This window comes from Capricornis sumatraensis, chromosome 9 (assembly GCF_032405125.1).
Source record: "Capricornis sumatraensis isolate serow.1 chromosome 9, serow.2, whole genome shotgun sequence".
Lineage (NCBI taxonomy): Eukaryota > Metazoa > Chordata > Mammalia > Artiodactyla > Bovidae > Capricornis > Capricornis sumatraensis.
The window spans coordinates 106,920,093-106,936,507 of record NC_091077.1 but is presented as its reverse complement, the minus strand read 5'-3'; the positions used below and the strand labels follow the sequence as shown (position 1 = coordinate 106,936,507).

Sequence of the window (16,415 nt, the reverse complement as noted above, 5' to 3'; positions counted from 1 at the left end):
TCCTAGTTTACTGAGAGATTTTAATCACGAATTGGTGGTAGATTTTGTCAAATGCTTTCTCTGCATCTATTCATATGCTCATGTAATTTTCCTTTTTAGTTTGTTGATATAATGGAGTCCATTAATTAATTTTCAAATATTGAACCAAACTTTCACACCTGAAATAAATTCCACTTAGTCAAGCTGTGTAAATTCTTGTTCTACACTGTTGGATTTTATTTCTCAATAGTTCAAGGATTTTTGCATCTATGTTCATGAGAGACATTGGTCTACAGTTTCCTAACATCTTTATCTGCTCTTGGTGTTTGATAACACTAGCATCGTAGAATGGAATTGGTAACTTTCTGTTTCTTTTTCTGAGGTAAGTTTGTAGAAAAGTGGTGCAATTTCTTCCTTAAATGTTTGATAGAATTCATCAGTGAAGGCATCTGAGCTTGAAGCCGTCTGAGCCTGGTGCCTTCTGTTTTGGGCTCCTTCCGTGGTGGCTCAGAGGTTAAAGTGTCTGCCTGCAATGTGGGAGACCTGGGTTCGATCCCTGGGTCACGAAGTTCCCCTAGAGAAGGAAATGGCAACCCACTCCAGTATTCTTGCCTGGAGAATCCCAAGGACGGAGGAGCCTGGTAGGCTACAGTTCACAGGGTCACAAAGAGTCGGACACGACGGAGGAACTTCACTTTCAATTACTTTAATAGATACATGCCTGTTCAGACTGTCCATCTCGTCTTCTGTGAGTTTCAGCAGATTGTGTCTTTCAAGGCATGCTCCCATTTCTCCCAGCTTATCAAATTTATGGACACTGGGTTGATTAAAGAGTATTTCCTTCATTATCCTTTCAATATCCATGGGATATATGTGATGTCTCCTCTTTCACTTCTGATATTACTAATTTGTACCCACACTGGTTTTTTTGTTAGCCTGGCTAGAGACTTGTTGATTTTATCACCTTCTCGAAGAATCAGATTTTGTTTTTGTTGACTTTTCTCAATTGGTTTCATGTTTTCATTTTCACTGAGTTCTACTCTAATTTCCATTAGTTATTTTCTTCTGTGTACTTCAGATTCAATTTGTTCTTTTTCTACTGCCCTAAGGTAGAAGCACAGATGACTGATTTTAGATCTTTCTTTCTTTCTAACAAATGCAGTCCATGCTATAAGTTTCCCTCTAAGCACTGCTTTTGCTATATCCCATACATTTTGATAAGTTTTCAGTTTCATTTAGTTAAAAATATCTTTATATTTTTCTTGAGAGTTCTTCCTTGGTCCATGGGTTATTTACAAGTATGTTGTTTAATCTCCAAGTATTTGGGGATTTTCTAGCTATCATACTGTATCAATTCCACTCTTTTAAATATATTTTGATGTAGCTTATGACCTTGAATGTGGAACATCTTGCTGAACTGTGCAATATAAGCTTGAGACGAATGTGTATTCCCCAGTTTTTGCCTGAAGTAGTCAACAGATGTTCATCATATCTAGCTGATTAATGACATTATTGAGTTCACTCTGTCCTTACTCACTTTCTGTCGGCTGCATCTGTCCATTTCTGATTGGGGGTGGGGGAAAGGTACCGAAATCTCCAACTGTAATGGAGGTCCACTCATTTCTCTCTACAATTTTAACTGTTTTGCAGTCCTACCAATATTTTGATGCTACGCTGTTAAGCACATGTACATTAAGGACTGTACTGTCTTCCTGGAGAACTGACCCCTTCAACACTGTGTAACTCTCTTCCTTATCCCTGATAAACGTCCTTGCTTTGAAGTCTGTCGTATCTGAAATTAATATAGCTACTCCCACTTTCTTTGGATCAGGGTCAGTACGGTATATCTTCCTCCATCCATTTACTATTAATCTGTATGTGTCTTTATATATAAAGTGGGCTTCTTATAGACAACATACAGTTGTCGCCCTTTCCTCAGGTCAGTCAGGCTCCAACTCAACAGCTTCTTCTGAGGACGGACCTCATTAGAAACAGAATGCTCTAGCCCGTGTCAAAATGGTTCCCTTCCTCTTCCACTGCCAAGATCGTGGGTTGTTTCCCCCCACCCATATTCACTGTGAGAACCTCACAGAGATTCAGGAGGTAAAATTCACAAGTGTGAAGACCACTCCACGAGTGGGTTCTCCTAGAGCTTTCAACCATCAGAGCGTCCAGAGTTTGTCCATTATAGTTCAGGCTTTCTACACCCAACACCTGTTCTTTCCTATCTCTCCTCGCTGTTATCTGGAACTCTGCGTTCAGACGCTTATATCTTTCCTTTTCTCCTTTGCTTTTCGCTTCTTTCCACAGATGGCTGGATGGCATCACCGACTCGATGGACATGGGTCTGGGTGAACTCTGGGAGTTGGTGATGGACAGGGAGGCCTGGCGTGCTGCAGTTCATGGGGTCGCAAAGAGTGGGACACGACTGAGCGACCGAACTGAACTGAACACTTGTTCTCAAGTCTTACGTTGCTCTGGTTAGTTGTGATTCTCTATATTCACTTGTCCAGTTTCGGGGACAGTCATTTTGCTCTGTGACCTATCTTCTCTAATGGATCTAAGAAGAGTTGCTGATTTTTCAGTTTGTTCAGATTTTTATTTGCTGTTAGGATGGAGTGACAACTTCCAAGCTTCTTACATGCTGGATTGGAAAATGGAAGTCTTAACTTCTGAAGTTGCTAAAGAACCAATTCACTGTTCGTAAACTGGCAAATTAATGTCTAAAAGCAAGTATTTATCCTACCTTTCTTACATGATCTACACCTCATGGCAACCAAACAGCTGATAGCGGAAACATTTTTACTGAAAATTCCAGCTAACAACTGCATCAGGAATGACAGAAGGGAAACATCGTCACTTTACAACCTCCACTGAACCAACGGGTCTAAGCAGTGGACACCAAGTGCTTCAGTAGGTGAAAGGCCGAGAGGAAACTTTAATAGATTGACAAGGCTGGCAACACTGGAACCTAGTAGCAGATAATGTATACCTCTTGTTATGAAACAACAGGAAATCTATACCAGCCCGAAATAAACAGCAAGAGTATTATCAAGCCTCTAGATCTATCTTCCAGTTTGCTGGAAAACTGAAGGATAAAGGAATACATGAAACAGCATTACAAGACACTAACAGCAAAATCCAAAATGAAAGAATTCAATTCTATTGAGTAAATTACCCAGTTTCTTTAAATGCATAGCATTTTAATAGTGGGGTGGCAAGAGGAACCTACAGATTAAAAGACATTATTAAAAGACAATGTATAAGCCAGATCTGGATCATGATTCAAACGAACCAACTGCAAAAATAACATTTAACAATTATTTGAGCACAATCACGATAATTAATAATATTAAGGAATTATCTTTATTTTTAGGTGAGTTCATAACATAGTTTTCTTAAAGAGTAATTATTTAGCAATAAATAATATTTACAGATAAAATTTAAAAACTGGAATTTTCTATAAAATTATCCAATGTAGAAGAAAGGTCGGTGAGAGTACAGATGAAAAAAAACAAACCAAGATGTTGACTAGGTGGATGGATAGGTCAATGGGAGTGCATGTGATTATTCTCTCTTCTTCTGTACACTTGCAAACTTTCACAATTAAAACCACTGTAAAAAGTTAGGCAGAAGGGACAGACATTGGTTGTGAAGAAAATGTAGAAGTATCCCAAGGAATTTATTTTGGCAGCATTTCTTTCGTGCGAATATATACTCACATACCTTATAATCAATAATGTTTTATATTCAATAAAAATAAGATACTACTTATTAGAGACATTGAAGTCTATTTCTTACCAGGAAATGGTGACTAAACACTTTTTAAAGTCAAACAGGACACAGCATCTCAGCGAACCTAAAACTGACACTGAAGGAAGAACCCCAGAGGGGAAAGACAGACCTTGACCGTCTCTGCCTCCATCTGCTGGTGGACGCCTATGTAGCTCTTCTTCACCTGCTGCTTGTCTTTGATCATCATGGTGAGCCTGTGTAGGGGCCCGGAGTTCAGGTCCTCTGCATGCGTCTTCATGATCCTGCTGAGCTGTTCCGTCTGCTGAATCATAAGTAGCCAAGACTTTTTAAAAAACAAGAAACAAAATTACATTTGTATTAGAGGCTTCCATTTAGCTGTGTTCAGGAACTTTAAACATTTAGTTTTACACAAACTATTACATTAATATAAAAATAACAGGTTTCTGGCAATTATGCAATAAGCTATATGAATGTTCTGTATACAGCATCTTTAAATTCAAGTACAAATGCTCCAAAATTCAGTAAGCAGAGACTGCGGAACAGCAGGACAGGACTGAGGGCCTCATGGAGAGTCCACTCTTGCAGTCTTCATCTTACCACTTGTCTGTTTTCCAACCTGATATATTGCTTCTGCCCACACTTTTCTACTCTCTCAGTAAGGTAACCACTTCCTAACAGTCAAATGCAACAGAAACTTACCCATCTTCATTCTAACCTGTTTCTCTGCAGCATCTGATCCTACTGACTCACACTTCCTGAAACTTTTTTTTTTTTTACTTTATTTTACTTTACAATACTGTATTGGTTTTGCCATACATCAACATGAATCCACCGTGGGTGTACACGTGTTCCCAATCCTGAACCCCCCTCCCACCTCCCTCCCCATACCATCTCTCTGGGTCATCCCAGTGCACCAGCCCCAAGCATCCTGTATCCTGCATCGAACCTAGACTGGCGATTCGTTTCTTATATGACAGTATACATGAAACTCTTGTTGTTGGTTTCCATGGCCTCTTTTCTTCCAACATACTGACCTGCCTTCCTCCCTTCCTACAAATTCCTTCTCAATCTTCATACCTGCTCTGCTTTTGCTGCCTATGTCTTAAATACTTGAATTCTCTAGATTTCTATCTTTTCTCTTCTCTTAATAAATTAGTTATAAACCATTTGTTTTTCTAGCTTAACACATTGCTTCAACAGCAGACATACATAATGCTGGGTTTGGGACAAGTGGGCATATAGGTGCAGCTGGAAGAACAAGTCATTTGTTATTAGACTTTCTAGCATATAAATGGAGACGGCAATGGCACCCCACTCCTGTACTCTTGCCTGGAAAATCCCATGGATGGAGGAGCGTGGTAGGCTGCAGTCCATGGGGTCGCAAAGAGTCAGGCATGACTGAGCAACTTCACTTTCACTTTTCATTTTCATGCACTGGAGAAGGCAATGGCAACCCACTCCAGCACTCTTGCCTGGAGAATCCCAGGGGGATTCTGATGGGCTGCCGTCTATGGGGTCGCACAGAGTCAGACACGACTGAAGCGACTTAGCAGCAGCAGCATATAAGTACTGGGGAAAAAAAGCAACAGAAGAATGCTCTTCACTATAGGTCTTCAAAATCCTATTCAGAAACAAGTTTAGTTTGGTCAGAGAAGATCCATATTAAAGATACCAAAAAAAAAACATAGACAAGGTATGTCTGGGTATTTCCTAAAAGTAATTTTTCTACACTATTACTTTTGATCTGTGAATGAACAGAATTAATTTTGTTACTGTTAGTATTCCAAGGTAATCCTAAAACAAAATGTAATAAGTATCTCAATCATAGGCTATCCTAAAGGAAGCAAATTTGTGGTCACAGTCAGAACTCTCCAGGGTCTAACTGGGTATTCTTGTGTTTGATACACTGCAGTATATGTTCTTTTAAAAAAAGTAATCTTTAAGGACATTTCTTTAGGGAAAAAGGTCATTTTTAGTTGTAAAATTTCAGTTGCTTTTACAAACACAAAATAAGACAGGTGGCCTATGAACTCATCATATTTACTTTCAAATTCAAAACCCTGAGTACTAAGATACCATAAAGCCATTTAAAACTGACGTAGCTCTTTCATTAAAATATAAAATTTAAGAAAGATGAAAACAAAAAACTATACAAATGTGGATTTAAAATATAACCTAAACTGCCCTAGTAACTGCCGCAGCTCTGCCTTTCTAACATGGTATTTTCACTCTAAGAAATACAGTGTTAGGAAAACACTCTATATAGCATGTGCAGAAATGTTGAGGCTACCAAAATTAAAGTGAGAAGAATCAGTTTCTTTCTCAAAAAGCAAATATCCTCTATCTTCGGAACACAAATGCTCCCTAAGTGCTTCGTAGCAACAAATGCAACAGATTTTAGTGTTTCTGTGCAGGAGTCCTTGAGGCCCAGGGAGGCGTCTTCTTAGAAGCTAAGGTTAAAGGTCACACACGTAGGTCAGATTGCCCTCCAGCTCACAGGACAGCCCACCTCATTGTCTAAAAGCCCTGCTCACTGGAGTTACTGTGGAAAGTCAAAGCCCCCCGAGGTATATATTATCACCCGGACTGTCAAAGCCTGAGTGACCTCAATATCTTCCATTTTGACCCAGGACACAATCTGTAGAATCCTATACTGTCAAGAACTCCTGCTCTGTGATTAAAAACTCCTTATGCTTTTTATCAGAACCTTCCATTTATCTTGTATCTTTAACAAAAATCTGCTCGATCCTACTACTAAGAACCTAATAAGGCTAATAAATACTCCCTCTCTTCGTAAAAAATATCTCTGCTCTTCTGAAGCTGAAGCAACCCTCGAACATGAACAGCCCATTAGCAAGTCCTTCTGATTCTCCCGCCAAAGTCTGCCCCAGGCCTGCCCATTCTCTTCATGGTCACTGCCACCCCATTTGGAAGTTTTGATTGTCTCTGGTTTAGACCTAATTGGTGTCTTCTCTTCTGCTGATACTCCTTTCCACACCATTCCCCTTAAAGCAGCAAAAGAAACTGCCATCCTCCTGCATAAACAGTATACAGGCTCTCCTTTTCATTTAAAGGAAAATCCAAACTTCCTTCTAAGACCTAAAGTGTCCTCTATCTATCCGTTCAGTTTCTATTTTGCCATCTTCTATCCAGCTGAATAAATTCCAGGAGTGTTGGTCTTTAGTTTCCTGAACATGCTCTCTTCCTGGGAGCTTATCCTCTCTTTCACATGGCAAGATCTATCTCTTTCATTCAGTTCAGTTCAGTTCAGTCGCTCTTCCATTAGGAACCAGCTAAATCGCATGCAGGTCTCATCCTTGCTATTCTCTATCTGAGCACTTAAAATAATTATTTATTTGTGTGTATATTTGTTTTTTTTTTTTAAGATCTCCCCAGCTACAATGGAAGCTCCATGAAGGTTAATACTGTGTCTCCTTGTTCACTATTTTATGTATTAATGGTGATATAAAACCATGAAGTGAAAATATGCCACTAAAAGATTTTTTTTAATTGTTTCAAACTGGAATTAGATAGCATGAGTGAGTGAGTGAAAGTCGCTCAGTTGCGTCCTACTCTGCGACTCCATGGAACTCTCTAGGCCAGAATACTGGAGTTGGGTGGGAGACCTGGGTCTGATCCCTGGGTTAGACAGCATGAAGCAACGCCAATTACGATGGGGAAGGAAACCTTAACAGGTCTATCTTCAACTGATAAAACAAGCGAGGGATCGGAGCAGCAATGCAGTAAGAAGTACTGGCCCAAAAGGAATGAGTGAGCGGGCAAGAAAATGTTCGGGTGGTGAATTAGACACATGGCTGGAACATTTGTTATATAGAGATATGAGTAAAATGTTAACAGATGCTTGATAAAGAAACAAACAGAAAAGGATGCATTTCAACATTTATAATAAAACTGATATAGCACTTTGCAGATAGAGCTCTTTAGTTCTGGCAGAGCACTGGTCAAAGCATAAAGTATTTGTTGATTAGGATAATTTCTGGAAGATAATTCCTTATAACCTAATAAACAAAATAATCATCTCATCTGCAGGCCATCTGCAGACATTCAAATTGCTTTATTATACAGAATCCTGTTTAAATGATTAATAATGTTCCTCATAATGGAATTCTACCAGCAGTCAGAGTCACTGATGCTGAAAGCCACAGATAGAGTAAGAAATAAAAAAAAAAAAAGTAAAAATAATTGGTTTAATTTTACAAAAATTTAATCACAGGCAAAGAATAACAGAACTTGAAAATAAAACCACTGTGGTTAAGTTTATAAAATAGAATATAAGTATATTAACTTTTCAGAGAAGAGCTATAAAATATGAAAGTAGGAATAATTTAACTATAATAAACTAGGCAAAAATCCCAAAGGATACTAACAAAAACCAAGAGTGAGAGACTGATAAGAAGTAGATTCATTTCTTAACCTTCCATATATAAGTCAACAGACAGCATTAACTAGAAAGTTTATAAATAAAGAGATACAGATTTAAGCTTATAATTCTTTTTTTTTTTTTTACTTTATTTTACTTTACAATACTGTATTGGTTTTGCCATACATTGACATGAATCCACCACGGGTGTACATGCATTCCCAAACATGAACCCACCTCCCACCTCCCTCCCCATAACATCTCTCTGGGTCATCACCGTGCACCAGCCCCAAGCATGCTGTATCCTGCGTCGGACATAGACTGGCGATTCGATTCTTACATGATAGTATACATGTTACAATGCCATTCTCCCAAATCATCTCACCCTCTCCCTCTCCCTCTGAGTCCAAAAGTCCGTTACACACATCTGTGTCTTTTTTGCTGTCTTGCATACAGGGTCGTCATTGCCATCTTTCTAAATTCCATATATATGTGTTAGTATACTGTATTGGTGTTTTTCTTTCTGGCTTACTTCACTCTGTATAATCGGCTCCAGTTTCATCCATCTCATCAGAACTGATTCAAATGTACTCTTTTTAGAAAAGTACAATTTTCCAAAACTGAACCAGGAAGAAATAGAAAATCTTAACAGACCCATCACAAGCACGGAAATGGAAACTGTAATCAGAAATCTTCCAGCAAACAAAAGCCCAGGTCCAGACGGCTTCACAGCTGAATTCTACCAAAAATTTCGAGAAAAGCTAACACCTATCCTCCTCAAACTCTTCCAGAAAATTGCAGAGGAAGGTAAACTTCCAAACTCATTCTATGAGGCCACCATCACCCTAATATCAAAACCTGACAAAGATACTACAAAAAAAGAAAACTACAGGCCCATATCACTGATGAACATAGATGCAAAAATCCTCAACAAAATTCTAGCAATCAGAATCCAACAACACATTAAAAAGATCATACACCATGACCAAGTGGGCTTTATCCCAGGGATGCAAGGATTCTTCAATATCTGCAAATTAATCAATGTAATACACCACATTAACAAATTGAAAAACAAAAACCATATGATTATCTCAATAGATGCAGAGAAGGCCTTTGACAAAATTCAACATCCATTTATAATAAAAACTCTCCAGAAAGCAGGAATAGAAGGAACATACCTCAACATAATAAAAGCTATATATGACAAACCCACAGCAAACATTATCCTCAATGGTGAAAAATTGAAAGCATGTCCCCTAAAGTCAGGAACAAGACAAGGGTGCCCACTTTCGCCACTACTATTCAACATAGTTTTGGAAGTTTTGGCCACAGCAATCAGAGCAGAAAAAGAAATAAAAGGAATCCAAATTGGAAAAAAAGAAGTAAAACTTTCACTGTTTGTGGATGACATGATCCTCTACATAGAAAACCCTAAAGACTCCACCAGAAAATTACTAGAGCTAATCAATGAATATAGTAAAGTTGCAGGATATAAAATCAACACACAGAAATCCCTTGCATTCCTATACACTAATAATGAGAAAGTAGAAAAAGAAATTAAGGAAACAATTCCATTCACCATTGCAACGAAAAGAATAAAATACTTAGGAATATATCTACCTAAAGAAACTAAAGACCTATACATAGAAAACTATAAAACACTGGTGAAAGAAATCAAAGAGGACACTAATACATGGAGAAATATACCATGTTCATGGATCGGAAGAATCAATATAGTGAAAATGAGTATACTACCCAAAGCAATTTACAAATTCAATGCAATCCCTATTAAGCTACCAGCCATATTTTTCACAGAACTAGAACAAATAATTTCAAGATTTGTATGGAAATACAAAAAACCTAGAATGGCCAAAGCAATCTTGAGAAAGAAGAATGGAACTGGAGGAATTAAGCTTATAATTCTCAAGCTTCAAAAATTAAACAAGTGAATGTTTAAAAAGGCTGACTTTGCAGCCTTCCTCTACCACAAAAATAATTTTTAAGGAAAGATAACATTGTCCACTAAAAAAGGAAAGACATTGTCCACTAAAAAAGGGGAGAAAATTTAAAATCTTTAGAGATTCAAAATAAAAAAAAGTTGCAAAATAAAAATAACAACATCTGTTAAGTGGTACATAAAAATATTACCTGTTAAACATCTACAAGAAGGAAAATTATTATCAAATCAGAGGGGGAAAGACTTCATTGTACACTATAAATAAGAAATAGCAGTAAAGTAAAAAAAACATGTAACAACAACAAAAAATGGTAGGGGAAATCACTCCAGAAAAATGTGAACAATAAAATTCAAGTCATTATATTCAAGTGATCTAAAACTGAATTTTGGACACAAAATATAAAACAAGGAAGGGCAAAGTATAATGCCAAAGAATATCAGTCACAACAATATACGACCGTTGTGGTCCTTCTCATTCTAGAAATCAGTGCACCCAAACAAAAAGCACAGATGAGGGAAAGTGACGATAAATCAAAAGTGGTGGGAGAACTAAATATGCTCATCTCTACCTATGATTGCTAAGTTGCTTCAGTCGTGTCCAACTCTGTGTAGCCCCATAGATGGCCGCTCACCAGGCTCCCCCGTCCCTGGGATTCTCCAGGCGCGAACACTGGAGTGGGCTGCCATTTCCTCCTCCAATGCATGAAAGGAAAAGTGAAAGTGAAGTTGCTCAGTCGTGTCCGACCCTCAGTGATCCCATGAACTGCAGCCTACCAGGCTCCTCCGTCCATGGGGTTTTTCCAGGCAAGAGTGCACCAGACTAAACCAAAAAAATTAATAATACAGAGTATCTGAACAAGAAATTTAGTAATTAATATGTTTGATCTATCATCATATATAAAACACTACACACTATAGGTCTAGAAAATATCTATTTTTAGAAGAATATTTTAAAAATTAGATAATATTGGGCTATAAAAATTTGTATAAATTTTCTCAAAAATAGAAATAGGGCATACTAACTCCACTATCTAGCTTCTTTCAATTAAAGAAAAAAAATCAGAATTTTTTAAAGGAAAAATTCAAATCATTTCTATAAAATGCACAGGCCAAAAAAATTTTTAATCAAAAAGAATTCCTGGAAGAAGTCAGTAAAATACTATCAAGATCCATGATATATAGCCCAATTTGCTCAAAGATTTACATCTATTTCTAAGTAAAAAACATTAAAAAAAGTTTATTAAAATTCAAGTTTAGAAGTTTAAAAAGGGAGAACAATGTAAAACTAAGGAAAGTACAAAGGAAAAGCTGAAAAAAAAATTTTAATATTTATGAATTAGATAAATTAAAAATAGAAAAAATAATGTTGATAGCATTAAAAAGGAGAGCTTAGCAATGACAAAGGAAAGAACAATAAAAGAAATTAAGTACAAAAGACCTATCATTAGAAAAGAGAAAACACCGTAAGTTAAGATGAAATTGATCTGAAAATAAATGAAGTGGCTCCTTTATTTCTTTTAAAGATAAACTCAAATTAGTAAAACTGACATTTCAAGAGAGAGCACACAGATCATCCCACTTTCTGCTCACAGGCACATTCTCAGTCCTTTACCAGCTAGAACCTGCTCTCTGCAAACTGCATTTCCCAGGCATCCTCCTGCTAACTGACTTTTGTTTTGTTGTGCAACTGGAGGTCCTGGCACAAGACGGAGAGGCGGGAAGAAGGGAGAAACCTGGATGTATGCGTCTCTCTGCTTAGCCTTCTTCCTCTGTCTGTCTCTCTTGCTGACTGTAATGAGCCTTCCTCAGCCCTTTGGGGCTTCCAGATGGCAGAGGCTCCATGGAGCTACTAATCGCTGAGGTGCCTCGCCTTCCTCTGTTTGCTCCTAGACCTTCAAAAACCTTGGAACATATTTCCCCCAATTAAATTCTATTTATTGAAGTACCTGGTATAAGTTTTATTTTCCTGACTGAATCCTAACTTTTACAGGTAGAAAATTCAAAGAGGCCAATAACCATGTAATACATGGTTCAGTTCAGTTCAGTCACTCAGTCATGTCCAACTCTGCGACCTCATGCACTGCAGCACGCCAGGCCTCCCTATCCATCACCAACTCCCGGAGTTTACTCAAACTCATATCTATCGAGTCGGTGATGCCATCCAGCCATCTCATCCTCTGTCGTCCCCTTTTCCTCCTGCCCCCAATCCCTCCCAGCATCAGAATCTTTTCCAATACTCAACTCTTTGCATGAGGTGGCCAAAGTATTGGAGTTTCAGCTTTAGCATCAGTCCTTCTAATGAACACCCAGGACTGATCTCCTTTAGAATTGACTGGTTCGATCTCCTCACAGTCCAAGGGACTCTCAAGAGTCTTCTCCAACACCACAGTTCAGAAGCATCGATTCTTCAGTGCTCAGCCTTCTTCACAGTCCAACCCTCACATCCATACATGACCACTGGAAAAACTATAGCCTTGACTAGATGGACCTTTGTTGGCAAAATAATGTCTCTGCTTTTGAATATGCTATCTAGGTTGGTCATAACTTTCCTTCCAAAGAGTAAGCATCTTTTAATTTCATGGCTGCAATCACCATCTGCAGTGATTTTGGAGCCCCCAAAAAATAAAGTCAGCCACTGTTTCCCCATCTATTTCCTATGAAGTGATGGGACCGGATGCCATGATCTTTGTTTTCTGAATGTTGAGCTTTAAGCCAACTTTTCACTCTCCTCTTTCACTTTCATCAAGAGGCTTTTTAGATCCTCTTCACTTTGTTACAAGGCCTTAAATGAAGCACTGAACAGCACTAAGTATTCACGTAATGTTAGATGTTAAAATATTAACAACTTTCACTTAAAGAAAATGTTTAAAAAAAAATTTTTTTTAATGGATAACCCAACCAGAAGCTGACTGTGGCTCATATCATGAGCAACTTATTGCAAAATTCAGGCTCAAATTGAAAAAAGTAGGGGAAACCACTAGGCCACTCAGGCACGACCTAAATCAAGTCCTTCACAATGGTGAAGTGGATGTGACAAATGGCTCCACGGGTAGATCAGGTGGGCAGCGCCTGGAGAGCCGTGCGCAGAGGCTGGCAGGACTGTACGGGGCAGCGATCAAAACTCCAGAAGAAACAGAGACGCAAGAAGACAAAGCGGTGGTCTGAGGAGGCCTTACAAATAGCTGAGCAAAGAAGAGACGTGAAAGGGAAACATACACCCAACTGCACAGAGAGTTCCAGAGAGCAGCAAGGAGAGACAAGAAAGTCTACTTAAGCAAACAACGCAAAGAAAGAGGAACACAACAGAATGGGAAAGACGAGAGATCTCTTCAAGAAAACTGGGGATACCAGGGAATATCTCACGCAAAGATGGGCACCATAAAGGACAGAAATGGCAAAGACCTAAGAGAAGCTGAAGATATCAGGAAGAGGTGGCAAGACTACAAAGAAGAACTATACAAAAAAGGTCTTAATGCCCCAGATAACCATGATGGTGTACTCAGTCACCTGGAGCCACGTATCCTGGAATGTGAAGTCAAGTGGGCCTTAGGAAGCATCACTACAAACAAAGCTAGCGGAGCTGATGGAATTCCAGTTGAGCTATTTCAAATCTTAAAAGATGATGCTGTGAAAGTGCTGCACTCAATATGCCAGCAAATTTGAAAAACTCAGCAGTAGCCACAGGGCTGGAAAGGTCAGTTTGCATTCCACCCCAAAGAAAGGCAATGCCAAAGAATGTTCAAACTAATGCACAACTGCATTCATTTCACATGCTAGCAAGATTATGCTCCAAATCCTTCAAGCTAAGCTTTAACAGTATGTGAACTGAGAACTTGCAGATGTACAAGCTGGGTGCAGAAAAGGCAGAGGAACTGGATATCAGATCACCAACATCCACCGGATCACAGGAAAAGCAAGGGAATTCCAGAAACATCTGCTTCTGCTTAATTAACTACACTAAAGTCTTTGACTCTGTGGATCAAAATAAACTGTGGAAAATTCTTAAAGAGATGGGAATACCAGGCCACCTTACCTATCTCCTGAGAAACCTGTATGCGGGTCATGAAGCACTAGTTAGAACTGGACATGGAACAATGGACTGGTTCAAAATAGGGAAAGGAGTACGTCAAGGCTGTATATTGTAACCTTGCTGATTTAATTTTATGCAGAGTACAACATGTGAAATGCCAGAATGGATGAAGCACAAGCTGGAATCAAGATTGCTGGGAGAAATATCAACAACCTCAGATATGCAGATGATACCACTCTAATGACAGAAAGTGAAGAGGAATTAAAACCTCTTGATGAGGGTAAAAGAGGAGCGTGAAAAGGCTAGCATAAAACTCAGCATTCACAAAACCAAGATCGAGGCCCCCGTCCCATTATTTCATGGCAAACAGGTGGGGAGACAACGGAAACCATGACAGATTTTATTTTCTTGGGCACAAAAATCACTCTGGACAGTGACTGCAGCCTTGAAATTAAAATATGCTTGCTCCTTGAAGGAAAGCTATGACAAACCTACACAGTGTATTAAAAAGCAGAAACATCACTTTTCCAACAAAAGTCCATATAGTCAAAGTGGGAGGAGAAGGGGACGACAGAGGATGAGATGGTTGGATGGCATCACAGACTCAGTGGACATGAGTTTGGGTGAACTCTGGGAGGTGGTGATGGACAGGGAGGCCTGGCGTGCTGCAGTCCATGGGGTCACAAAGGGTTGGACACGACTGAGCGACTGAACTGAACTGAACTGAACTGAAGGTGTTTCCAGTAGTCATGTATGGATGTGAGAATAAGACTGTAAAGAAGGCTAAGCACTGAAGAATTGATGCTTTTGAACTGTGGTGTTGGAGAAGATCATTGTGAGTCCCCTGAACAGCAAGGAAATCCAATCAGTCCATTCTAAAGGAGATCAACCTTGAATATTCACTGGAAGGACTTATGCTGGAGCTGAAGCTCCAACACTTCGGCCACCTGACTTGAAGAACTGACTCACTGGAAAAGACCCTGATGCTGGGAAAAATTGAGGGCAGGAGGAGAAGGGGACGACAGAGGATGAGATGGTTGGATGGCATCACCGACTCAATGGACATGGGTTTGAGCAAACCCCAGGAGATAGTGAAGGACCCCTGTCCAGCCCAGTGTGCTGCAGTCCTTGGGGTCACAAAGAATCAAACACGACTTAGTGACTGAACAGCAACAATCAGAACCATGTCTGAGTCAGCAGCCTTGGGACATTCAAATGTTTTATAGTGACTATAATAATTTTCATAAGCTGATTACATATATGAAACCATCAGCTATATAATTTATTTTGATGAGTTTCTGGATATCTTCTTTTCTTACAGCATTTAAAGTTTCTTTTCCTGTAAACAGAGCAGGTATTGACTAGTCTCTTTCTCTGCATGGTTTATATCCCAGTATCCAGAAATGTCTACAGATATGATCTCATCTGGTGGATATTTTTAAAGAACCAAAGGACTGAGCTTACTTAGTGAGTCAGCAAGAAATGGGTCATCTGAGTTAAATACATCCTTTAACATCAGGAGAATTTCAGCTTCTCTGTTTAATAGGTGGTGGTTTAGTCACTAAGTCATGTCCGACTCTTGAGACCCCATGGACTGTAGCCTGCCAGGTTTCTCTCTCCATGGGATTCTCCAGGCAAAAGTACTGCAGTGGGTTGCCACTTCCTTCTCCAGGGGATCTTCCCGACCCAGGGATCGAACCAGGGTCTCCTGCACTGCAGGAAGATTCTTTACTGACTGAGCTACAAAGGGAAGCCCACCTTTATAACAGCGGAAGGGCTGAAACTTTGAAGACCGTGTTACTCAAGTAGTATAAATTCTCAGATTATCAAACACTTAACATAATCAAAACAAATCCTGACTAAAAACACTAGGTAGGCAAGACAATTATTAAACACTTTAAAATAAAACAGAATCAAAATAATCAACACAATCAAAGTCAGTATCTGGGTTCTAAAGACTAGTCCCAAATATGCTGGCCCACGTCCGCTCACTCGTCACCCAACCTCAGCGGTAAGGAAACCACAGCACTACTAGAATACTGCTACTACTATTGAAAAAGAGCAAGTCTACACGTCTAAGCAGGGACTTCCCTGAGCCCAGTGATTAAGACTCCAAGCTCCCAGCGCAGAGGGCAGGGGTTCAGAGCACTAACTCAGGAACTGAGGGAACTAAGATACCACCTGCCGCTGGTACAGCTTTAAAAAAAAAAATGTCTGAGCACAGATGCAGGCTACAAAGGAAACCACATTACCTTCTCTTTTCTAAACCTCTTCCAGTTTTCTAGACTCAGCGCCCCTCAATTGCTTCTGTT

At 39.2% G+C, this 16,415-nt stretch overlaps 1 protein-coding gene across 1 annotated transcript in view; it reads right to left on the bottom strand.

Annotated features, from left to right (window-relative positions):
* The window catches only part of FER (FER tyrosine kinase), a 459,090-nt gene that overhangs the window by 371,263 nt on the left and 71,412 nt on the right, over positions 1-16,415 (bottom strand). The window contains exon 3 of the mRNA XM_068979562.1: positions 3,884-4,057. Within this exon, the coding sequence (XP_068835663.1) occupies positions 3,884-4,057 (174 nt within the window). The remainder of the gene's footprint in view (positions 1-3,883; positions 4,058-16,415) is intronic.